Source organism: Electrona antarctica, assembly GCF_951216825.1.
Source record: "Electrona antarctica genome assembly, chromosome: 4".
NCBI classification, from domain to species: Eukaryota; Metazoa; Chordata; class Actinopteri; order Myctophiformes; family Myctophidae; genus Electrona; species Electrona antarctica.
In genome coordinates this window covers 37400919-37425345 of record NC_136809.1, presented here as the reverse complement: position 1 = coordinate 37425345, position 24427 = coordinate 37400919, and the positions used below count along the sequence as shown (strand labels likewise).

The following is a 24427-nucleotide window of genomic DNA, read 5'->3' as shown; positions in this document are numbered from 1 at the left end:
ATATACTAACATAGTTATATTATTAAGAAAGTCACTGACTTTACCCTGTAAACAAACAATAATCAGTGTTTAAAAAACAAACAAAAAGAAAGATACAGTTATGTGAATGAAGCCATGTTTGTGATCAAGCAACTTGGACCAAGCTGTCCCATTTGTCCTATTATAGTGTCTACAACTCTACGGTGTAGAATGTGCAAAGAGTTGTATTAGCAGTTGCAGTAATTCTGTCATTGGTGTTGATCTGGGCTGCCAGTGCACTCCCTTAGCTACTGCTTCCATTATGATGAAATGTTGTCTAATATTCCAACAAGGGTGCTTCACTCCTATATCCACATCCAGTCTGTCTTCTCTTGATGCTGATTGTAGTCATTTTAACCTCGGCCAATTGGCTTCATCTGTTAAAATAAACAAAGAGGACAATATCAACGCACGCACGCACGCACGCACGTATTGTATCGCTCCTCTGCCTCCAAACAGCCTTAAGGTGAGCTGGTAAGGACCTACATTTGTAAGCTACTGGTGGCCACCCACAGAGGCGCTCCCACCAATGAAGCGCCAATGCGGTGCCCACACCCATCACCAACCAAATGTGAAAAATAACCATAAACTCCTAGGCCTGGCATCACTATTTTGGGCATGCCATTCATTATATATAGGTGAAGGTTTTTGAAAATGTTCAAGCTTTGTCAGAAAATTTCAAAACATTTAAAAAATAACCAATTTATAAGATCAAAACGCATCGCAACGTGATTTTCTGTGAGCTTGTAGTTTATGAAATGCAAGTATATCTTACTTGCATAGTCCTGCATGGTCAGGGGTTGAGAGATGATCTGCTTGAAGGCTGCTATCCAGTCCTTCTGGTCCTGTTCCTGCTCGCACATGAACACAAACTGTCTGCCTGGTGTCTGCAACGTGATACCACACTGCCATCTGCTGCCCCGCATGGCATTGGGTGATCCCTCGTTTACAGAGTAGTTGTGGCTCTCTGTGCCAATGAAAACAGCACCCAGCTCAGTAGCATCCTGTTGCCAAAACAAACAAACAAAATAATGCATGATGTGTGTAAATGAATATAGACAGATATGTGCATGCTTTTGAAAATTTAAAAATACTGTGCACAATCATTACCAGTGGAGTTTTAAAGTAGAGAAGCTTTCTGTCCAAGCTTAGAGTGAACCACCTCTTTTTGAATGGCTCCCATTGCTGAAATTACAAACACACGCACACGCACGCGCGCGCGCACACACACACACACACACACACACACACACACACACACACACACACACACACACACACACACACACACACACACACACACACACACACACACACACACACACACACACACACACAGATTGATTGATTGATTGATTGATTGATTGATTGATTGATTGAAATATTTATTAACAGTTTGCAGAATTACAGTACATTTCCAGCACAAACTCAATACAAAGGCTGTTAACTGTGAGTGGACGACCCAATTAAGCATTACACTTGTTTACAAGAGGGTCCACCATGTTCAATTCATCAAAACATTTAGAGACGTACAAATAGACACTTCTATATAGACAAAGAACAGAACAGGAATTCATCATAATGGAGGTAAAAAGGGAAAAGAAACATATACAGTGAGGGGAAAAAAGGGGGGGGGGGGCGGTGGGGGGGATTCAGATTTTACGGGGGCCAGTTTCGAATTGCAGCCATCCGTAGGTGCCCTTTGAGAGCGGTTTTGAAGGAGTCAAGGGATTCGCATGTCTTAATGACTGTTGGTAGGGCGTTCCACATTTTTGTGGCATAGGAGCGAAAATAATTTAGTCCCTTGTTTGTGCCGAATCTGGGTTGTACATGGTTCGTTGCACTCCCTCTGGTGTTGTGGGTGTGGACTTCGTTAACATTAACACTAGGATGTCTGAAAAAAATGCACTACTAATATGACGGCTAACGGTCAGGCTGACCGGTGTTTTTCGTGCTATTTGATTGGCCATTGTCTCCCCCACTGTCTAATGATCTTCACACCTCTCTCTGCACCCGTTGACGGCTTGCCATTGTCTTCTAAATGTTACATTCCAACGAATTCAAGGCAGCAGTTTCAACTAGACAGGACAACTCAAAGTTATTTTTTATTTCAGTTTACCAAACTATAATTATAGTGACGGTGTGAGCGCTTTATTGAATACCCTTGCGCAGCAAACACTGTCCGACTTTGTATTGAGCCAATACAATAGGCTACCACACGTTATTGCCAGAGCCAGGCACATTGCTCAGACGAAATACGACATTAGTTATATATTGTCATTTTATATAGAGGGGGAAACATCGATGTAATTAATATATATTTGATTGATTGTGCCAAAAAAAGGAAAGAGCTGTGCGTGCGTGCGTGCAAATCAGAAAAGTTTAGGCTACAGACAAAGGAGTTGGGAGTTTGGGAGCGGCTAGCCTTCTAATGCTGCGCACATATTAGCCTATATATATTTAAAAAATACCCAGCATAATTTTTGGGAAGGCTAAGCCTGGCCTAGCCTTACATACCCGCCGCCTATGATCGATGTCATTTATATATATTTGATTTATTGTGCCAGCAGAAAGGTCCGTAGCAGCAGCACGGTTTATATATACACCATAGGATAGATCAAGTCATGTGACGCATCACCGCCACAAATAGTGCTACAGCGTTATCTAAAATGCACTTCCGCATACCTCACCGTCAGTTACTTGGATATTTTCTCCCTCTCCACGAGAGAGGGAGAGAGAGAGAAAAAAAGAGAGCCGTGATGCGTGGAAATCAGTTCCACTGGTCGCGTGCAGAAAAGTTTACAGACGAAGGACGGACAGAACTGTTCTTCTTACTGACAAAACATTTAGAAGTTCGGGACGTCTATCGGGTTGGACTGATTTCAAACACTGTCATTTTTATTTGGCATCGCGCTGATTCGCGCATCGGCGAACATTCTCGCTCCAAGGAAATGTCGGTCGGGTCAAACAGACCATGCTATAAACTTTATTATTCCAGGATAATTGATTCATTTTTATCATCGCCACCTTACATAATTATGCTATAAAGATGGCGTGTATAGTCAACATGTATTTATATCTATTGAGCTATGCGTTTGGTTGAAACAATACGCCAGTCAGTCAATACACCATATTTCACCATATTTTTGATGCGCTGATATATTAAATGAATATGCGCGACATAGTCACAATGCTATAAACTTTATTATTCCAACATAATTATGCTAAAGATGGCGTGTATAGTCAACATGTATTTATATCTATTGAGCTATGCGCTTGGTGGAAACAATACCACACACCATATTTCTTTTTCCGTTTCGAGAAATAAAGTCAGACATCGTTATTTCTGCAAACCGCATATAACAAATATAACATCTAAAACAACATTTAGTTTATGTAAGTTTGTAATGTAAGTTTGCCTACATGTGGAAGGCTAGTTGGAATGCAAATGACACATTAGCTTGAACAATGCCCGTCTCCAGCCGGGAGGGAGGTGTGAAAAGCACTGCTTGTGGGGGAGAAAGGGTGAGGGCTCTAAGAGCGGTCCCACGGACCGAAAAAGAGCAGACATTTTAGTAGAATTATGTCTAAAATCATATTTCCAAAACGTTTCAGATGAAAAAAAAAACAGAGATGGTTTGAATCGAACATTTAGAAAAAGTCATGCAAGGGGAACTTTCTCAGGACTTCATGGGCAAAGAAAATCCACTTCAAAATTTCAAAATCGGTCAGCCTGACCGCTCCGACGCGCTAGTGTTAAGGAAGTATCTAGACAGGTACATGGGTATCTTGGTGGTGTATCGAATCTTGTGGACCAGACCCATTGCAAGATGCTGTACTCTGTCGTCGACCCTAAGCCATTCCAGCCTGGCAAGCACAGCTTTTGGATAGGTAAAGACAGTTGAAAAATAATTCACAGCTAGAAGATCAACTTACCATTGGACCAGTTTTCTCCATGTACCCTTCTTTCAGACTACTTGTAGTTAACTGAGGTATAAGCTGTAAAAAAAAAACAGACCGGTCTGAAGTGAGTGGTGCAACAGTGCCCCATGTTGGTACTCTAAACATAGGGACATATAGGGACATTGCTGTTCCTTGGAGTAAAAAATCATAAGAGAAGTAGGTTTTAAATTGAATACAGTAAAGAAAACAATAATAATAAAGCAAGAACTAATTTCTTTAACCATATGAAACCTAGCTTCCCACTTCTGGAGAGAACATTCAGCCAGAATAACAGATCTACAAGGTCCCATGAGCTTGCAGATCAACTATTTTTGGTTGAGACATTTTTGGTGTAGAGGGGAAAACAGGGAGGACCAAGTATAGAGCTTTGGAGGACCCCGGTCAACTAAGTTTAGAGATTAAAATGTGAAGTTTGGAAATAGTTGTACTCTTTATGAAAGTGTGAAAAGGTCTTACCTCACTATCTTGAGCATTTGGGTGTTTCTTCTTGAGGTAGACAAACTGGGTTGCCCTAATAGCATTAAACCAGGATACAATTACCTATAAGGTAATGGAAACGGGGAACTAAGTCAGGAAGTCAAGGAGCATTATTTTTTAAATGCATTTATTTTTAGATGAAAAAAATCAATGTATTTGTTATGACAATCATCTAAAGATGTCAAACGGAAACTACAAATATAATACTAATACTTACATAACTGAAGTTTGTCTCACCTGCCCACTCTCATGGTAAACAAATAGATTCCTGGTACGTCCCTCTTGGACATATGATATCTGTAGTCCATGAGCATGGCCTATCTTCTCAGGCTGAAAAACTGCATTCAGGTCTTTCAAGGAGATGACAGCTTTTGGAGACTGGAGAAGGATTATGTGTATATTATCGAAAAAGATCATCATGGGTTTGCTTGCAAAATGAATAAAAAATCACACCCGTGTGAACTGAGTGGTGCAAATCCCCCCCCCCCCCTCTCTCTCATTAGCAGGCAACAGTGCAGCACTATCTCTCTCTCCCCGTTTCTGGCACAACAGCGCCACTTTTGGTATTCATTGGTACTGGTCACACACAAACAGTCACACACAAGTCACAAACATAGTTGAACACGGACATTGCTGTTCCGGACGTCACATTAAACTCCTTATGTCCACCATCACCATGAAAACGTGGGCATAAAACCAGTTTGTAAATACGTTTTGTGCAGGTGGTTAGTAGGCATTTATTCGGCTGTGTAGACTAGTCATTTTGAAAGGCCTACTGAAAAACCAGCATTTAGAAAAATAAGGGCTATAACCTAATTAACTGACTGACAGCTGTCACTTTCACTCTCTTGCGGTTTCGTTCAATGTGAAATGTGAAATGTGAAACAAGTTGCTATAAATTAAAGCATTCAAATAAATATAATGTGATATGAAGAGAAACGTAGTTCTGTATGTCATTGGGGCTAGTTATAATGTAGTAAACAGGTATATGGTTAAAAATAAAAATACTCACATCTTTTTTAACAAAGTATCTAAGAGTGAAGTCTTTTTGGGAGAGCTGGAATGTTCTCTTCAAAAACTGTTTGTTGTCCTTGCCCTTTTTCCACAGAATGGACTCAAATGTGTCTGGATCGGATGAAATCAAAAGAGCATATGAATCAAACAACGCTGTTTGGTATGCAGAATTATAAATTAATAATACATATAAGTGGAGAGGAATCTTTGAGGCATAATGTTTCTGTGTTTAATTACCTGAGCTGTATGCTTGCTGAAGGTCGTTATTCTCTCCAGTGAATGCTCTTCTCTCATACTTTGCTCGAATCCATTGATCCTTCAGAACACTAAGATAAAAAATAAAATGTCTCATGATGACTATAAGCCTCACGTGTTGCCAACAATCAACTATCAATAAAGACATAGAAGCCCCCAAAATATGTGAATATCTGTAGTTGAATAAAAATATTCATGAACAAAAAATAAATAATCAAATAAAACAACAATTCTTTATGCTACAGCAGGGGTAGGCAATTCTGGGCATCTACCACTTTTTGATCTAACAGGCAATCAATTTGATGTGAATAAAATGCTTCTCCCCAGGCAGGCAACACCAGGTTGAACTTGCAATTAGCCGCTTGAGTGATCATGTGCCCAACAATGTTTCCCACCTACAGTATAGCCTAATCAGTGGTGTAGTGTCTTGAGAAGTGTGTACTTTGTAACATTTCAAGGTGGTTTGGTCAATATGTCTTACATGGAGGATTTTTTTTCTTTTTTTATGGTAGGCATAGGCCTATGTACCCTCCACTATATACTACTGAGCAGTTACAGCCTCTAGTATTTGTTCCTCTTTTAAGCACAATTCTCAAACTGAATGGACTATTTGGTTGATTCATGAGTTTTCAGTTCCGCAACAAAACGTTGAATGATAACAGTAGCTGATATGATGACAGTCACTCACAGACAATCTTTTTGTTGTGGGCGGTACAAAAAAGCAGGGATCAACTTCTCATAAATTGCTTTGGCAGCACAATTTCCCCTGTCCCTCATGAACTATAAGAAAAACAAAAACAACACCACAAACATGCCTTCATATCAAGTATTTTGTCAAAGATGAAATAAGAAAAATAAAAGTATCCATTTAAATTCCACCATTGATATGTATGTGCAGTGCATATGTGACTGAGTAAAACATCTTTGGAATCTGGAAACAGTGAATTGATGGAGCACAATCACTCAACAAGTGAATACAAACTATACCTCAACAAGGGAATCATCCCAGAAATCCAGGCGTATAGACTTTACTTTGCTGACAGCTGGCAAATCACGATGTGTCCCTGAACAGTTCAAGCACACAAATATGCCGAGGGTGTAGGAGGACCAATCAGGCTCTGTGAGGAAAAAGACATGAAAATCTGGAGTGTGTACAAATGGACCCAAAATGGTCCATTTGTACACCCTCAGACTTTCAGAGTTAAATTAACACTCAGTGTAGAGAGACACAGTGTAGGTGAGTTATCACAATGAATGGGCAACAGCTATAACATAGAAATACATCACATTTTTGCTCTTTTCTAAGCCAATACAATGCATTACATATTTTCTGGCCAATGAGATAAGCACAGTACACAAAATAACTTCTGTTTGTATCAGTTTTATTCTGGACTTTGACAGTTACAGTAAACATCTCTATATGACTTGCTACCATTCTGATGAACTGCAGTCCACCATGAAAAAAGGAACATATTACAATCAGATCATAAACTGAACTGAAGTATTAACATGTAGCAGTCACTTCCTCTCATGAGAGTTTATTTCAAAACATGACAGAGCTATAAACTATCAGTTTCGGAAACAAACAACACTGCATGTAGTGCTGCACAGTGGTGGAAAGTAACTACTGTAAGTGCATTTGCTCAAATACTGTAAGTACAATTTTGACTTGAGAATAGTTTTGAGCTGAAATGGCTGTGTGCCCCTGTGTGTGTCTGTCCGTGCCTATGTCTGTCTGTTTAGAGTAGGACCTATTGACCCCTGCAGATGCCAGGCCATTCACACTAAGCACTCCCGATCTTCCGCCGTAGTCTGAAAACCCACCTTTTCAGACTCCATCATGGCCCATAGCACTTACCCTACCCCCTTAGACAGCACTTCTTAGACTTATATAGCATTTGAAACAGACTTATAGCATGTCATGTACAGCACAATAAGTGCATTGTATGTAGTCATAGCACTTCATAGTATATATGTACAGCATAGTATAGCATATATGTATAGTTTATATGTATAGTGTCATTATATAGATATGTTCTAGTTATAGTTTATATGTATAGTGTCATTATATAGATATGTTCTAGTTACGTTCTTAGCTTACGCATGTTTCGCGATAAATGCATTTTACATATGTGATGTATTCCCATGCTTTTTGTTCTTGCTTAATGTAAATCGCTCTGGATTAAGAGTGTCTGCTAAATGCCTAAATTGTAAATTGTAAGCACTCACCCATTGACCACTCCCTGCAGGGCACACGCTAGCCCCTTTCGGAACCCTCGGTTAAGCTTTTCTGAAGGAGGCAGATTTACATACCCTCCGTATGCAAAGATGCATAAAGCGGATATAGGAGACAACGGAAACGTGGGAGAAATCTCATTAAGCGCCGATGCAGTTAAGTATTTTTAATCTTTTTTTTAAGTTTTGGCTGCTCTGAAATTCTCTCTTCCTCACTTCCTTGACTTCCTTGTTGACTTCCCATTGTACCGCCTCCCGAGCGGCGACTGGCTAGCTGCACGTCCTAGTTACTGCCTCTGATTGGCCGACCGCGTACATGCAGGATGTTATAATGCTGTTGTGTCGTGGGAGGCGGGACATGAGAAGTGAGGAAGAGAGAATTTCAGAGCAGCCAAAACTTTAAAAAATGATGAAAAATACTTAACTGCATCGGCGCTTAATGCGATTTCTCCCACGTTTCCGTTGTCTCCTATAGCCACTTTATGCATCTTTGAAACATCTCACCAACACTCAAGCGGAGCCCCGCACGGTGTGAATGGAGGGTATGTACATCTGCCTCCCATGGAGAGCGGAATAAGTACTCAGGGACCCTGGGGTAAGCGACGTCCGAACTTCAGAAAAGCTTAACTGAGGGTTCCGAAACACACACACGACAGACCTATAATTTTTTATTATATTCCAAAACCACTTCAGATCTATATACTGCAGTGCAATTTGAAAATTGCTTTGCGACACGTTGTGAGGTTGTAGATCTGCTATTTTCAATGTATTGTTATACATTTTATAAATATGAAAACTTGTGAAATGGGACCTTCTACATAATGAACATTATGCATTGGTACTTCTGATGCCAATATTTTGTACTCTTACGTAAGTAAATGTGGAATACTGGACTTGTATTGCTGTAACATGATACTTTTACTTATTACAAAATGTGAGTACTTCTTCCATCACTGTCTGCATGTAGTGCAGAATATTTTTATGTATGTCAAATATGTCAAAGAATATGTTTCAGTTTACACTATCAGAACAAAATTAACAACAGGCTGCTATACATGTCTTCCCAAATATCACTTTTTTTGTCAGCAGCGTTTGAAACAAACATTGAATTCAGACAACACTGTTTCTCCTGTTATTTATAAAATAAAATAAAGCATGAATACATTTTAATCAAACTTCAATTTCACTGTAATTGATCTTCAGTTCCTTTAGCTATTACATTGTTTGCCAACATACTCACCAGGGGCTCCACAGTCAGCACAGATGTTGTTGCCTGGCTGCTTGACCAATTCAAGCAGAACCTTCTTATTTCGCTCCAGGCTTGCCATAGGTGAAAATAGATTGTTTTTGTCATGGAACACTTGTTAACCAAAGAGAAAATAATATATAGATATTAAGTAAATAATTATTCTATCCATTAGACAGTGTGGTTCTACTCAGTTGTGCTCTCCCTTGTTGGAGTGCCGCAGGACTCCCAACATTTCCTCTTCGTCTCTTAGCACTATGGATTTATTGTTCTGCACACAAACACTGGACTCCAGAAATAACAGAAAGGAAGTGAAACAAGGCACCACCACCATGGGTGATAGAATTCTATGTCGGTAACAGAACAATTGAGTGTGAGTTTGATAAGGTGAATAATAGCTTGCATATTTCCTGTTAACTTGCCCTATTCAATTCCTTAAATAGCTGTTACAATTAAGCTCACAATGCGATTTGTAGTGCTTGATTTAATTGATTGAAATATTTATTATTTAACAGTATGCAGGATGGGTACATTTAAAGCATGGACGACACGACACCATAAAGCATATTACACTTGTTTACAATAGGGTCTACCATTTTCAATTCATCAGTACATTTAGACATACAAATATACACTTCTCTATAACAAAAAACAGGAAATCATCATAAAAGGAGGTAAAAATGGAAAAGATATACAGTGAGGGGAAAGGGGGAGGGGGTAAGAACTGAAATGCCCAAAATAGGAACATATGGGGGTTCTTCCTCCACACTGGGATAAAAACAGCATCTAAAAGTTTGATGGGGCATTTTTTACACGTGAGTGCAGTTAGAACTTTTCCATTGCATCTTATGAGAGGTGTTCTTCTGCTGCCGTTATGTGCGCATGCTGTTGCTTATCAGTGTGACGTCGTCTGTTAAGGCGTCTATTAAGCATAATATGCCCTAACACAAACAAAATACGTTTTAGCTTTAACACCATCAGTCCATCACACATTCTAATGTTGTGCTTTCAAATACATTTCTACTAGCGTTTTCATATACATTATTTAAATCTTTTGGATTTGGACCAAAATAAGTTTGACACGCCTTACCTCTTGAGGGAAAGAAAATGAAGCCATTCTCCTGCGGAACAAAAACGTTCGGAACCATCTAACACCAGCACGCTTACAATATCGGACAGTCAAGAGTGTCGCACAGCAAAACAACCAAGTAGCCAAAGGGCAAAATTGTTCAACCTGCATGTTTTATAATGTTGTTTATTATAATGTATTAATACGTAGCAGTTTTGGATGATGAGAATGTGGGTTGCAAGGAGATTTCTGTCATCGGTCGTTCACAGAGGTAAGTTATGTAGTTCTAACCAACTAAGTCTAAGCACTGGTAATTTATATTGTAGTTACCATATACTACTCCAAGGTAGCCCAAACATTTAGATTCTCGTAGAGGTTTTTTTTCGATTCTGACGAATCTCTCAACGAGAGAGATTGAGAGATTCGTCAGAATCGAAAAAAACCTCTACGAGAGTCTAAATGTTTGGGCTAACTCCAAGGTAGTTACGAGCTATGGTTACTCGAGCTAGCAGCTAACCGTTAGCCCTGCAACTCCCCAGAATGGCTCGGGTCACAGTTTGTATGGGAAATGCGTTGGATTTGCGTGTTCTGTGCATTTAATCATTTATTTCATTCTGAAATGATGTGATAGGGACCCCCATAAGATTAGATAGAACTTTGAGTTAGGTGGCTGCAGCTTGACTGACCAGCTCAAATGAAATCATATTCCTATGAGAAGTTACAATATTCTCAGATCTTGTGTACCATTCTCTTGTAGGAGGACAATCTGCAGGTCAGTTTGGTTTATTCCAACGCCCTCCAAGTTGCTTCCCTGAGCTACGATATCTTCAGTGTACGTGTTGCTGGAGGAGTCGGATTCCCATTGCTGGGTTCGAGACCCTGAACCCCATCATCTCATCCTCTGGCGACTGTAAGGACGACGAGAGATCCTTGGACTCTTGTTACACTTCAGATCAACGGTCTGTCATCCTTAACCTCCTCAACAACGCTACTGTGTCAGAACTTACAACTGTCAAGCTCCTACGTGGCCGCAAGTCGGTCAACATTGTGGATCATAGGACCAAAAACGGACCTTTTAAAACTCTGGAAAGTGTGACAAGTGTTCCCCTACTGAAACACAAAAGTGCCACCATAGTCTTCAATTCCATTCTCAATCCTCCGGAAAAGAAAGAGAGAAAAGTTAAAATGAACTTGGCCAAGTTTATCAGGCCAGAAATTAACAGGTCTTGGCTGGAGGTGAGTTTCTGATTTAGCTTGCATTGACCATTGTCACTTACTCACTTTTATTGAATTTACTACCTTTACTTCCACTTAAACCCTATATACTTCATTGACTGGGCTCCACCAGGCATCTAGGTGGGGTACAACTTCCAAGTATATTTTCCCCTCCACACCAAATCTAGCCCATCTACAAGCTAGGGACTAGGACATTAGGGTTCAACAACTGTGATTTGTTGTTTCAGGAAGCCAGCTCCATTGTGTCATTAATATGTGGAACTAACAGCATTGCTTGGGCACATGTGGACCGTGGGATGACAGTGTTGGACTGGCAGCAACTGGCTTGTCCTAATTTCCTGAAGGGGACCTACGATGCCCCATCATACTTGAATGATGTAAGTATTTAGATTTTTACGTTGATCATTCCAATTATCACACATGACACAATCCATAACTCATTTTCCTTCACAGTACCCATTTGCACGCAGCACACTTGTTACAGAGCAAAAATAGCAGCTCTCAAAATGATATGATGCAACATTATCACGTGTGAGCTCTTAGATTAGTTATTTTCATCTTATGACAATGTCAGGCTTAAAGCCAAGCGCAGATTTATTTATTTTAGCTAAATAATAAATAAATATAAATAATAAATATAATATATATAATACATACAATCTTGACAGGTCAAAATTCAATTTGTGTCAGATTCTGTGTCTAGGTGAGACAACTTGGTTAGTTATGATTTGTAATACATTTTCCACCTACAGATCTCATATGTTGTGTCACTCCTCCCCTCTGCTGATTTCTACATTGTGGAGAAGAACATCATCACTTTACAAAACCCAACACTGTTCCCTGTCCTGGCTCACATGCGGTCTGTCGAGGCTATGCTGTTTGCCCTGTTAGAGCCCCGATACTCTGAGACGGATGGCAACAGCCCTCCCAGGTGAAAAAGATGACAAAGGGTTACAACTTACAACTATTGATTATTTTTATTTTATTATATAGTAATTATTTTATACATATCTCAAATTGATTAACCATAAGTTATAACACTGTCATGCAAAAATAATAATTCATCCCGTTTCCCGCCCCCCTCCTTCACCAGGGTTCTGAACATGAAGCGTGGGATGGTGGGCCGTCACTTCGGACTGATGCTAGGCGAATCACGGACCAGCGGGGCGGAGATGGTGATGACGATGATGACGGAGTCTGTGACACAGAAGCTACCTCGGTTAAACTTCCCCCATGAGCTCCTGATCAAGTACAAGGACGCTTTCCAGATGAGAACGAGACGAGGGGATGAACTGTGTGATGCCCTCCTACAAGGAGTGGCCTTTTACGAACTGCTGAGTGAATCTTCCAAATAGGTTTGACATTAATTTATGCTTTGGGAACTGTTAGTCACCCAGACAAACATGGATTAACTTTGACTCCTGTGTGAGCCTTCCAATTCATTAAAATACTATCCGTTACTAATCTGGGGGGTGGGGGGATTCATTTGCGTTGTGATTCTGTCCCTATCGGTACAAATCTCGGACAGTGCTGAGTTGACTGAAGATGACTTTGCAACGCTCAAACTCGCTCAGCAGTGCCTCCGTCGAAAGAAATGAGTGCACCTTTTTCAATCCAACTGGTTTTCTAATCATACTGTGACAAATACATATGTAACAATGTTTTGATGGTGGTTGGTACTGGTAGATCATCCTGAATATCTGATCATAAAATATTACTGTGACATTTCTGCTGTCATACAGGGATGGTATTTGGACCTTTTGTCGCTATTCTTTCTAAGTAAAGATCTGTGAATTCTGCAGCAGCTCAATCTTAGAGGAACAAGAACGATGATTAAATTAATTAACTGGTTTCCAGCAACCCATCTTTGTATCAAAGTCAAGCTACATGTAACTTTTTCATACCTGGCTCTAGTCCAGAAATACCTCCAACAAAATAATGGATTTTTATTTACTCGTATATATATTTCAAATGTGTTTTTCCAATTACAACTACAGAACTGAAGTTTCCATTAAAAAAAATTAAATCTAGTTCATCTCTATTCACAGTATTAAAGCACAGTTAAAAAAATCACACCTGTGTGAACTGAGTGGTGCAACAGTGACGTCACATACTAACCATAGCAACCATGCTCACCCGTACAGGAACAAACACAGGTACTAACAAAGCCAGTTGTTGGAGTGGTTTGCACCAGTCAAACTAAATATATAGTGTGGTTGATGAGGACCAGGTATTGGCTTGTCTATGGGAATTCTTCAGAAAGGAGTTGAATAGTTGACTTGGAGAGGCCTAGTCCAATGTCGCTGAGGTAGTACAACCTGGGACAAAATGGATACATAACATAAGGTTGACAATTATTTTCTCATATGACTGTGTGGCATGCTTGCAAAGTCATCTGCCATCTTGAGGCATTTTCCTATACAAAAGATACTCTTGTTATCATTAGGCTGACAATTTGTAAAAATTTAAAGAATTTATTTACATTCTTTAAAGGGTCATATCATATCTCCTATTTTGAAACCGAGTCCTATGGTCCTATTATATATGGATGGTTTGTCTGCTCAACTGAGAACCTGTAACACAGGATGCATGGTCGGAGAAACACTAGTAAACCATCTGATGTATGCAGATGACCTGGTGGTCCTCAGTCCCAGTAGTGCTGGTTTACAACAGCTCCTTGATGTTTGCTCTGAATATGGTGTGCAACATGATATAAAATATGCTAGCAAAAGCGCTGTTCTAATATGTAGAACTAAAGAGGACAAACGCCTTAAATTTCCTATCTTTAACTATCAGACAATAGTCTTGAGGTCTGGAATAAGTATAAATATCTTGGCCATTTTATTACGGATCAAATGACAGATGATATTTACAGACAATGTAGGAAGCTGTATGCTCAAGCAAACACTATTGCCCGAAGGTTCTGTCATTGTTCCACTAAAGTGAAAGTGTCCTTGTTCAAGGCATATTGCACACCGCTTTATACTGCACACCTGTGGTCATGTTATAAAAAGTCTAGCATGCACAGGTTGCAAGTTGCATATAATGATGCCATGAGAATACTTCTTAAACAACCCAGAGGGGGCAGTGCTAGCCAGATGTTTGTCACTGCTGGAGTGAGGACTTTTAAAGCACTCCTAAGAAATCTAATGTTTAAATTTATGAAAAGGCTGGATGTGTCAACAAACAGTATCATTGTAGCGCTTTCAAGCCCCTCAGTGAGCTGTTCACGTTATACATCTAGTTTAAGGGTACACTGGCTAAAATGCCTGTATGTTCTACCTGTGGGTTAAGTTATGTAAGTTTTGTATTTGTTTTACATGCTTTTATGATTTTTATTGCCTGTTGTATCTCTTGTATGTTACCCCGTGTATGTATTCCTATGGACCTGAGTCTGCTAATAAAGTTGAATTAATTATTATTGAGAGGATATAAAAATCGTACAAAACTTCCCAATGCTCGAGAGCTCATAATCACATACATAACTAGAAAGGTCGCAATTTTAAAAAATTGCAAAGTGTGGTTGCCGCAGTGGCTTACATATGCCCCTCCCACTGATATTGCCAGCCAAATACAATGTCACGTCACCCCTGCGATCATGCGTAAGTAATTCGGAGGGTATTTATCCCCCAAAAATCATGTTTTTGCGACAAACGGTTACATTTTTAACATTTGCGGCGCCCCCTATGGATGAAAATGCTTTCGGCTCTGGGTTGAGTAACCCACCCGTGACAAGTGATTCAAATTTGGGATGGATTGGACATTCCGTTTGTGATTTATGGCATTTTTTGTAAAATAGGCCCCTCCTACTATCTTCGGACGACGATTACGGCCGAACGATACGCACTACCAAAATTCTGCAGTTGGTGTTTTAATCGGATGGGTCCGGAGATCATGTGTGCCGATTTTTGTGAGATTTGGACAAAATCTGTAGGAGGAGCCAAAAGTGTGTTTTGGAGAAAATTCAAAATGGCGGAAAATCTATCATGACGCAAATATTTTTTATTTTACGACCTACGGTTCAAGAGTTATAAGCCAAAATGTAAAGTGGGCTGTTATAGCGCCACCATGAGGCTGACCGATAACATTATAAGTTCATTAATTTTAGTAATTATGAACCTACCCTCCAAGTTTTGTAACTATAGTGCTTACAGTCTGAGGAAAAAATACTTGAATGTGAGAAAATGTGAAAAATCGCATTTTCCCATTCATGTCAATGGGGAAATTTTATTCACTAATAAATTAATATCAATTAAACTATACAACATTTCTCTTAAAAGAATACAAGCTCATCCTTCCCGATGAAGCCGGTCAATTTGAGATATGGCTCAAGTACGTACAGTCAAAACTGTGGGAGGAGTAGTGCGTCAAAAAAAGTCTTACTCCAGTAATAAAGTGTTACAAGTACTATAGTCTGGTTGCCCTTTGGGCAACCACACTAATAAATGTCTACTCTGCCATAGGATTTAGATTAGAAATATGCAAATTTGACCTTCAATATAAGACACTCCGCTTTGGGATTTTAATTCGATGACATTTTATATTCTGACTCACCTGGCCGGCGGCTGCCCCTGCTGCTCTGCCCTGTCTGAGCGACAGATGGAGCGGAGCATAGGCATGTATTCAACAGTGATAGCCCGTCTGTTTCCCAGGACGCTGAAGAATCGACTGCATAGAACTTTCTTGCTCAGCTCATACCTCTTCTGGGCGGCACTGGACAGACATGTGGTCATATTGCATTATGCCGCCAATTAGCGCACACTCATTTTAGATATGCACACAATGTGAACCTCTTTCAGGCTTACATTGACCACACACCTTTTTCTACATTAATCTAAAACTAACTTCCAGGTTTTACAACTACAAGCCAATACTATTAGGCTAGAGGTCATTCTTGTATACAGAGCAGAAACAAATTAGGTTTAAAGGTAGTGCAAGTTATTTTCTTTGGTTAAAATAAAAAGCTCTATCGTGATAGTACTCATTGATATAGTGTTTGTTCAGTAACAGGAGTCTCAATGTCTCTCCAGTGTTTTATTAAACAAACTCCATTTTCTGAAACTGGGATACCTATTTTATCCAATCAGGATAGAGAACGCAGGAAACCCAGAGGTTTTTATTTCCAGGGAGAAAAAAATACAGATTAAACAAATAGAATTGTAAGTGATGACACAAATAAATGAGCAGATAAAATTGGAACTGGAACACTATAAAAGTAAGCTCTTCAACTGCTACTCTCTCTAAATTTGTCACCTACATACAAGGAAACCACTGTTACTGAACAAACTATGATTACTATCAGAATATAGTCATTTAACCTCTTGATCATATAACTGAATCAAATTATCTCAAACTGAATTGGGCCCACATACACAGTAGACTGAAATGGAAATAATGTAGGAGTTATGATCGAGTATACACACTCACCTTGGGTCACAGAAAAGGGTTGAACTAAAGTTGAAACTTTGTCTGTGGAATGAGACAGGAATGGTGAACCTCTCCACCAGCCTCTGCCACTCTCTGTCCCCCAGTCCCTGTCTGTATCCCTGGACTTTAGTCCAGACCTCAGACACCTTTCTCCAACATGTCCGAAATGCCAAGCCCTCAACAGAAGCTTGAATCTCCAATATTCTCTCTTCTTGCTCACAACTGTCCCCTTTTCTCATCTCATCCAACAACCCATCTCTGATCTCTGCCCCAGTCCAGACAAACTCTGCTGACCTGCATGGGCCAGATACATGCGATTCTTCAGTTGGCACTGTGGAATCCAGGTATGACATGTGATCAATGAAATCAATTAAGGCATCCAAACAAAGGGTTGCCAGTTTAGTCACACTGTCTTCAGTCTTTGGCTTGTCATTTGAACATGTAGCTCTATATTGTGTCCCCATCAGTGACACCGAGGTTATGTGTGTTTTGGCTGCAACACCAGAAGATGAACGGTCATCAAACACTGTTGGCATACATTTTCTTCTGCCAAGCCTGGAAAAGTTCCTAACGGAATTCACAGATGTGGCTCTTGTAAGATCAATTACCTCAACCAACTGTTGCTTTTGAGGCTGCCTGGCAGGGGTTGTTTTATCACTCTGCAACCCAGAACTAGTCACATCATCTGCACAGGTGGAGGATCCCTGGGCAGTGGTTGTCAGGGGCAGAAGCAAGTCCATGTTGGAGTAAAGCAGTGGCACACCTCTCCTCCAGCTTTCAGCTAGAATGTTCAGAAGTTTGTTCAGATCAAGATTGGTCTGTAGAACAGAAAATAGAATATCTATAAGATAATCGTAATGACAATACTGTGGTGCGCAAACCTAGTGAGCACGAGGACCCAGGTTCAAATCCGACCCATCTTGTCTTGCATGCCTCTTCTTTCTGCCCTTGGTTTTCTCTCTCTCTTTAGTCTCGAGACAGACTGTTGACTAACTCACAAGAGGGCGCTCTTTCCTTTGTTTTGCCAATGGGTTCCCAGATTGCTCTCTCTACACTGACCTATTTGAAATGCAGCATAGAAATGTCTAAATTAAAATAAAAAAAGACCACACTTGCCTTCAAAAGGGTCAGTAAGCTCAGACGGGTCTCTGTCTGAAACCCCAGCATGCTGGGAGTGCACCCCACATCACAGGGAGGAAGATGGGGATTGTCTGAAATGTCTTCCACTTCACTTATATTGGATACTAGAATAGTCATATTTTTGAAATAATTTATAAAATGGCATTCACATTCAATTCATTCACTTTCATATTTAGATGTTTAAGTAACACGGAGCAACATACACAGTGTCCTGGTAGGGTCCTTCTGCAGATATTCCCTCTGAGGTGCCAGTTGCCCACCACTATGCACCCAGAACTGTAGTTGGAGGAGGCAAGATCTGATATCCCCCCTGCAGAGTCTCAAGAGATTGGTGACATCACCCAACTCTGTCCTCACACTCTCAGCCAAACACACCAGCCGCAAATAACTACAAACATTCACCTGAAAATTGACATCTTTGTGAAGAAATGAGCATCACGCCTGTCACAGACATGCGCAGAGCAAGTTCAGCCAAGGAAGCTTTGAGAAGGAAAAGAAGTGGTCATGTGACTGAGCTGCGCCATGACACTTTCATGGATACTTTCATGGGAGCAAAACTACACCAGAAGTTCGGCAGAATGCGCTGGAGTCAATGAGAGCTCAGTGACCAGCTCATGGACAAACACTATTTCTGAATGACTGAGACCTTTTGTAAAGTAATCGCTTCTGGCAAATAACAGAAGACATGTAACACATTATTGTCTGCTGTGTTGCTTTTCGATGTGTACACTGTGTAATTTTATAGAGGTATGGTATCTAAAGTGCACAAAGCACCTTTCTGAACGCACCAAGTATCGCGAGACTTCCCACCGTTTCCTGTCTGGCAGCCAAATCTCACGATACCTCCGAGCCAGAAACGATACCTGCTGCTGTTTAGATCCTCAAATAAAATGATATACTGTGCACTCTGTGCACATCGAAAAGCAAGTGATTAGAAAACAACCTGTGATATGGCTTAGTTTATAAAATTCCTGAACGGATTATATGACAAAGGTCTCAATTGTTCAGAAATAATGTTTGTTATGAGCTGGTCCAGCCACGTGACCACTTCCTTTCCTTCTCAAAGCTTCCTTGGTTCAGCCAAGGACTGTCTAAAGAGGACGAGACGCAAAGACCGTACGGGCGACGCCAAGGTGCTCCATGGAAGGAAAGAAACATGCGCGTCTCTCTCATCCTCTTTAGACAGTCCTTGGGTTCAGCCAGGAAACTCAGTGCAGTTGCTGCCGGCCCTTTAATTGGGCCGCCTCAACATCACGTTCACATGATTCACTTCATCCATTCACACACTCATCCCATTTTCATACCGGCTATTTAAACTTTAAAGTTTGCACCACTCATTCTGCTTGCTTACTTGCTGCTGCACAGTGCACACTGATACTGCTGTGCTGCTGCCTGCTTAAACTTTTGCTGCTTACCCTCCTCCACCCCCAGCTACCACCTGTCGTTTTGGATCTGCTGTTAGGTACGGGAAATGGGACTGATGCGCTTGATCTCAGTACCTAAATGCAGATCCAATTCATCGCCAAACCATAATAAATATATTGCTCATTTGTATTCAATAAATATTCCATCCATTCTTGAGTTGTCCTGACTGAACTATAACAGTTGTATGATGTTGCAATCTAATTATGTTCTGCATTTAGACAATGAAAGGATGCAAAGGTGAAGGGTTTACTTACCAAAGAAGGTGTCTTAAAAATGGTTACTTCAAAATGTCCATCAAACCTCTCTCTGAATAAGGGGTCTAAGGAAGAGATTGTCTTCCATTAGACCTTCTCTGATGATGATTACATTATAATTACATTATAATCCATTTGAATCTCTCTTTTTACCACTGGCAGTAAGAATGACCGGTCTCTTGGTGTTCCTCATGAATGTCTTGACGGCTGTAAGGAATCCTATATCATCATCAAATATCACATCAACCTGCAGGGACAGTAACAGCTACAGTAAATAAAGAGTTTATGCACAAGCACAACCAGATATGCAGTTTAATGATGCCAAATGGTTTACCTCCTCAAATAGAATAAGTGATGTGGCCATCTTTTTCCTCTCCATCACCGTTGAGCAATTTCTCAACTCATTACCAGGTACTGATGAAATATCAATGGCTGGCTTCTCAGATAGGACACTTGAATGCAACTGGTCTGCTTTAGCCTTCATCTTGAAGAAGTTGGCCAAAATAATTGAAGCTGGGCTAGGTTTTCTTTTACTACGAGATTTTACACTTTTTTGTCCCCTTCGTTTTGAGGTGGAGATAACATGTTTGGCAGACAGCATATTATGTCCTGTTAAAGAAAATAACACTCCCTTATTATATATTTTACATGACTTGAGACCATCATGTCACAGGTTTAAACATCATCAGTATCGTCTTACCAGTTAAGGTATCATGTTTAGTTGTGGAAACGTTGGTGGTGTTGTAGATGTTGAGGTAAGCTGGTTTGAGGGCGTCTTTCCCAGAGGTTTCCACCAGGTGTGACTGGACAGCCTCCTTCAACTGGGAAAGAACATTGTGGCCACTTCGTTGGGAGGAGCTATTCACCTCAATCACCTATAGGAAAGACCAAGCTAAATAACCCATTTAGACCTGAGGCCGATTCTAAAAACACCTTCTAAAACCTAACCTTTATTCTCATTTAAAAAAGGAAAACAAAACATGTTGCTATATGAGACACAGAGGGGTATGTGACACAGAGGGCCGCATCCGGCATGAAAGGTAAAACAACGTAGGGCATGCCCCCAACGCCACCACTATCAATTTGTAGCAACAAGGACACAACCACCTGCATCATCACACACACACACACACACACACACACACACACACACACACACACACACACACACACACACACACACACACACACACACACACACACACACACACACACACACACACACACACACACACACACACACACACACACACACACACACACACACACACACACACAGCTTCTGTGTGGAGGGCGAGTATTTTACATCGTTTTATGTTTTGTTTAAACCACCAACCTTAAAGCCCAGCTCCTGAGCACAGGCGTACACAGAGGATGTTTTTCCAATGCCTGGAGGTCCTGTGATCAGCATCGCAGTACATAACTGCTCCTGTTTCTCCTCCAATCCAGCTTCACCCTGGAAGTCACCACAGTCCCATGACTCTGCCAGGCAAGATAATTATGTCATATTCATTCCTGGAAATGCTCAACATTCCAAAGAAAACCTACAGTACGAGACATTTTGTAAATAAAATCCAACATTGACCCTGTCACTGTCACAGTTAGAGGAATATGAATATGGTATAAGAATATTATATAGACAAAGATAATAATCCTCACCATTACTGCTTTCTTCACGTTTCATTTCCAGCTCATTTTTACTTTCATCACAATCAGCTCTCAGTTTCCATTTCTTTAACCAACTGCATTGCAAAGACAAATGAGAAACTACATTTAATAACTTCTGAATACGAATACGGTAATCTATTTCTAGTAGTAATGCGCCAATCAATTGGCCACCGATCGGCCTCCAAATGACTCGATTGGTGATCTGCAATTAACCCTATCTGGAGAAACCGATCGTTTATACCATTTAAGTGGTATAAAAGTATAGTATAATGTAATTTTGCATCTTTGTGACAAGCCTAAACATTCTCCCCTTACTCCCCACACACGCAGGAACAGTTTTGATGTGGGTTTTTGCATATTATAATTTTGGAAATATTCAAAATTTCCCCTTAGGCACAAGATCGGTATCGGTATCGGCCGATCATGAGAAAAACAATCGGTGATCAGTATCGGTCCCAAAAAACCTGATCGGAGGCGGAGAATCCCTAATTTCTAGTGCAATATAATTATAATATTAGAAAAGCATGGAATATGTTTATGTGAATATATCACCTGTGGAGCTTATTTACAGAGGAGGCGTTTTCAATTACTTCATTTGAATGCTGAGGGCTGTACCTCCCTGTCCAAAGCATATCTGCTATAATGGAGTCTAGACAGATGAGCAAAAGAAAGAAAGAGGAGGGTTTGACTCTGTTACTAGAGAAGACATACTGTAATACAACTTGATGAGTTCTAAAACAAAATCAGTCAATGTCCATGTAAGAATCCTCACGTCTTTGGAGACTGGCACCGGCTTCAAACACCACACTTGCCGATTCCGTTTGACTTGTCAGGTTAGGTTTTGGCTCATACTTGACATCCTGGCATCTTCTCTCATGCTGCTTCAATCTATAAGTACGACTGAGCCTGCCTCTTCTGGGCTGAACACCACCAGGGTCATTGTACTCTGGTGGTGACGGACAATGACCTGTTGCACTGCCTTCCTTTGAAACAATGCTGGAACGCCGACGTTTGATCAGCGAGTTGTCTGAGGCATCGCTTTCATAAGGTTGTTTCCTCTTCGCTCCTATGTGGTCACATGGGACCTGGCTGGATGTTGGGACCGTCTCTGTGGCAACAGAATAATAATCGATTTGGATCACACTGACAGATTTGAAGGGCACTGGTTCTCAAAGCGGGGTCAGGGGACCCCCAGGCCTGGGGTGGGGTTTCAGGGGTCCCCAGCTAAATGATATGATACTGCACTATGAACTGAAACTTTTTTTAATGCTGCTGCTTTATGCTACTTTATTGCACTGTATTATGTAGCATATACTGTAGGTGTATTTTATTTATTCTGCCATGACCAGGATCTTGGTAACATATTTCATTCTGTACTGAAAGACAACAAAACTCCTTGAACCTTGAGTTGAGAACCAAATGGACCGTTACGGGTCCATTTATATGTATATGTATGTGGCCTAATGCCCAAATCAATGTCAAACCTCAATGTCAGTGTGATAATGTAATATACTGTATGTTTGATCCAGAATGGCAAAATGTACAGGTATGTAGACAAAATCTGGATGTATTTAGACAGATTTTGTCTAAATACATCGATACTCAGGCTCACCTTGGGATATATCTCGTAGGCTGTCTCTATGTTTCGTCTTCAGATCAAGAAAGACCCTTCTCAGTGGAAAGGATGGGTTATCTTGTGTAATTTCTTCCAGACAGCTATTCTGAGCAGACGCAGACAGCTTGCATCGCCCTTTTCTCTCTATCATCAGACTGGATGATGATGTTGGTTGTTCTTCTTTCACCTCATGGTGTCTAGTCTGAGCAGTACCTGATGATCTGTGCAGTAGTGGCCCCTTATCTAAGGGGTGCTTCAGTCTGCCTTTACCTGTCTGTTTAACACTGGTGTTTTGCTGCATTGTTGTCCTTAAGAAAATTGGAGCAAGTTTGATGTTTGGCATACAGTTCTTCTCATACTGTGGATGATGTTCTCTAGTGATGACACCATTTGTGCTGCTAGTACACTTGGTGTATTCAGACAGGAGAGTTGAACCTGAAGTTCCTGAACCCTTCTCGCAGGCTTCAGTTTCAGCATGGACATGACAGTCGTTGAATAAGTCAGTTGCATCCTTACATGTTTTTCTCCGTTTGAGTTTGTTCCGAGTTTGAAACATGACGTTAAGTTTCACACTTGCCTGTCCTGCAGGGAGTTCATTGCACAGTTCACTGATACTGAACTACAACTAGCTTTACTCACGATTGTTTTGCTGTTTAGTGTTTTTATTGGTGGAAATAGTAATTCTTCTTCTTACAGTTTTATGACGGGTTGCAACCATTGCTTGAATCTACTGCCACCTACTGTACAAGAGTATAACGTCGCTGGATTACGTCTCATTGGATTGGACGAATGATGTGTTTTAATAGAAAAACATTTTATAAAACTGAGGACGAGGCAAAATTGCAGCCCAGTGCTTGTGGGTCAGTAATTATACACTTTTGTGTAACTAACTTGTCATTGTAATTGTCAGTTGTAACTTAAGTTCTGACAATTAGGGTCGACTCTGCAATCAGAGCAGAATAGTACATGCCATTATTGTAATTGTAGCATTGTGTGTGTGCTACTGTCTGTTATTGATATATTTTAAACATATCCAGACATTTCGTATAGACATGTCTCTAGGCATCCATCTCAAGTCCAAATAGACCAAGACGAGATTCAAGTCATTTTTGTTTTTTCCAAGTCATGCAATGAAGTCACCAAAATTGTGAATCCAGTGTCACGTCCACTTAGGGTGAAGACTCTTTGTACGATCATGTATTGTCTTACATTACAGACTTACATACGTTTTGGCAGTGAACATTGTAATGTAGCCTACTTCTTTCAACATCAATGTTATAACCAAGTAGCCAATGACCAATTTGTTAATGTTCACACAAAACTGTTCTTAGCAGCTAGAATTTGATTAGAGCCCAATGGCTATTGTATAAACATGTTAAGATTGA

At 40.4% G+C, this 24427-nt stretch overlaps 3 protein-coding genes across 5 annotated transcripts; 1 reads left to right on the top strand and 2 right to left on the bottom strand.

Annotated features, from left to right (window-relative positions):
* Nucleotides 1–107: 107 nt before the first annotated feature.
* On the bottom strand, nucleotides 108–9377 carry LOC306921509 (arf-GAP with dual PH domain-containing protein 2-like). The gene is made up of 11 exons (XM_079498654.1): nucleotides 9203–9377; nucleotides 6715–6845; nucleotides 6416–6507; nucleotides 5710–5798; nucleotides 5471–5583; nucleotides 4696–4836; nucleotides 4438–4521; nucleotides 3955–4017; nucleotides 1129–1203; nucleotides 794–1022; nucleotides 108–395 (listed from the first exon to the last, which is right to left on the bottom strand). Exons 1-11 carry the CDS (start codon nucleotides 9288–9290, stop codon nucleotides 367–369), a joined length of 1134 nt encoding a protein of 377 aa, XP_079354780.1. The 5' UTR covers nucleotides 9291–9377; the 3' UTR covers nucleotides 108–366.
* A 950-nt stretch (nucleotides 9378–10327) lies between these two features.
* tefm (transcription elongation factor, mitochondrial) lies at nucleotides 10328–13543 on the top strand. Of its 2 annotated transcripts, none has more exons than XM_079500025.1 (5): nucleotides 10328–10548; nucleotides 11050–11513; nucleotides 11741–11890; nucleotides 12266–12444; nucleotides 12607–13543. In XM_079500025.1, the coding sequence occupies exons 1-5, from the start codon at nucleotides 10497–10499 to the stop codon at nucleotides 12866–12868; spliced, it is 1107 nt and encodes a 368-aa protein (XP_079356151.1). In that variant the 5' UTR covers nucleotides 10328–10496; the 3' UTR covers nucleotides 12869–13543. The 2 variants fall into 2 exon arrangements, with proteins under 2 accessions (XP_079356151.1, XP_079356150.1); XM_079500024.1 differs by having other exon boundaries at nucleotides 10329–10548; nucleotides 11035–11513.
* Nucleotides 12476–23699, bottom strand: atad5b (ATPase family AAA domain containing 5b). 2 transcript variants are annotated; one of them, XM_079500022.1, is made up of 15 exons: nucleotides 23040–23699; nucleotides 22200–22535; nucleotides 21980–22076; nucleotides 21419–21501; nucleotides 21096–21241; nucleotides 20460–20634; nucleotides 20094–20368; nucleotides 19913–20006; nucleotides 19760–19824; nucleotides 18284–18482; nucleotides 18057–18184; nucleotides 16941–17758; nucleotides 16068–16226; nucleotides 13650–13831; nucleotides 12476–12710 (listed from the first exon to the last, which is right to left on the bottom strand). In XM_079500022.1, exons 1-14 carry the CDS (start codon nucleotides 23596–23598, stop codon nucleotides 13756–13758), a joined length of 3210 nt encoding a protein of 1069 aa, XP_079356148.1. In that variant the 5' UTR covers nucleotides 23599–23699; the 3' UTR covers nucleotides 12476–12710; nucleotides 13650–13755. The 2 variants fall into 2 exon arrangements, with proteins under 2 accessions (XP_079356148.1, XP_079356149.1); XM_079500023.1 differs by lacking the exon at nucleotides 13650–13831.
* Nucleotides 23700–24427: the final 728 nt, after the last annotated feature.

Excerpts from the sequence above, each read along its gene's own strand:
- LOC306921509 (XM_079498654.1), bottom strand. The coding sequence starts at position 9,290 with ATGGCAAGCCTGGAGCGAAATAAGAAGGTTCTGCTTGAATTGGTCAAG. Across the intron at positions 6,846-9,202 it reads TGCTGACTGTGGAGCCCCTG|AGCCTGATTGGTCCTCCTAC; the intron begins GTGAGTATGTTG and ends TTTTCCTCACAG. Across the intron at positions 4,018-4,437 it reads CAAATGCTCAAGATAGTGAG|CTTATACCTCAGTTAACTAC; the intron begins GTAAGACCTTTT and ends TTTTTTTTACAG.
- tefm (XM_079500024.1), top strand. The coding sequence starts at position 10,497 with ATGATGAGAATGTGGGTTGCAAGGAGATTTCTGTCATCGGTCGTTCAC. Across the intron at positions 11,891-12,265 it reads CCCCATCATACTTGAATGAT|ATCTCATATGTTGTGTCACT; the intron begins GTAAGTATTTAG and ends TTCCACCTACAG. Across the intron at positions 12,445-12,606 it reads GATGGCAACAGCCCTCCCAG|GGTTCTGAACATGAAGCGTG; the intron begins GTGAAAAAGATG and ends CTCCTTCACCAG.
- atad5b (XM_079500022.1), bottom strand. The coding sequence starts at position 23,598 with ATGTTTCAAACTCGGAACAAACTCAAACGGAGAAAAACATGTAAGGAT. Across the intron at positions 21,242-21,418 it reads ACGTGAAGAAAGCAGTAATG|AGTCATGGGACTGTGGTGAC; the intron begins GTGAGGATTATT and ends CTTGCCTGGCAG. Across the intron at positions 17,759-18,056 it reads GCTTACTGACCCTTTTGAAG|ACCAATCTTGATCTGAACAA; the intron begins GCAAGTGTGGTC and ends TCTGTTCTACAG.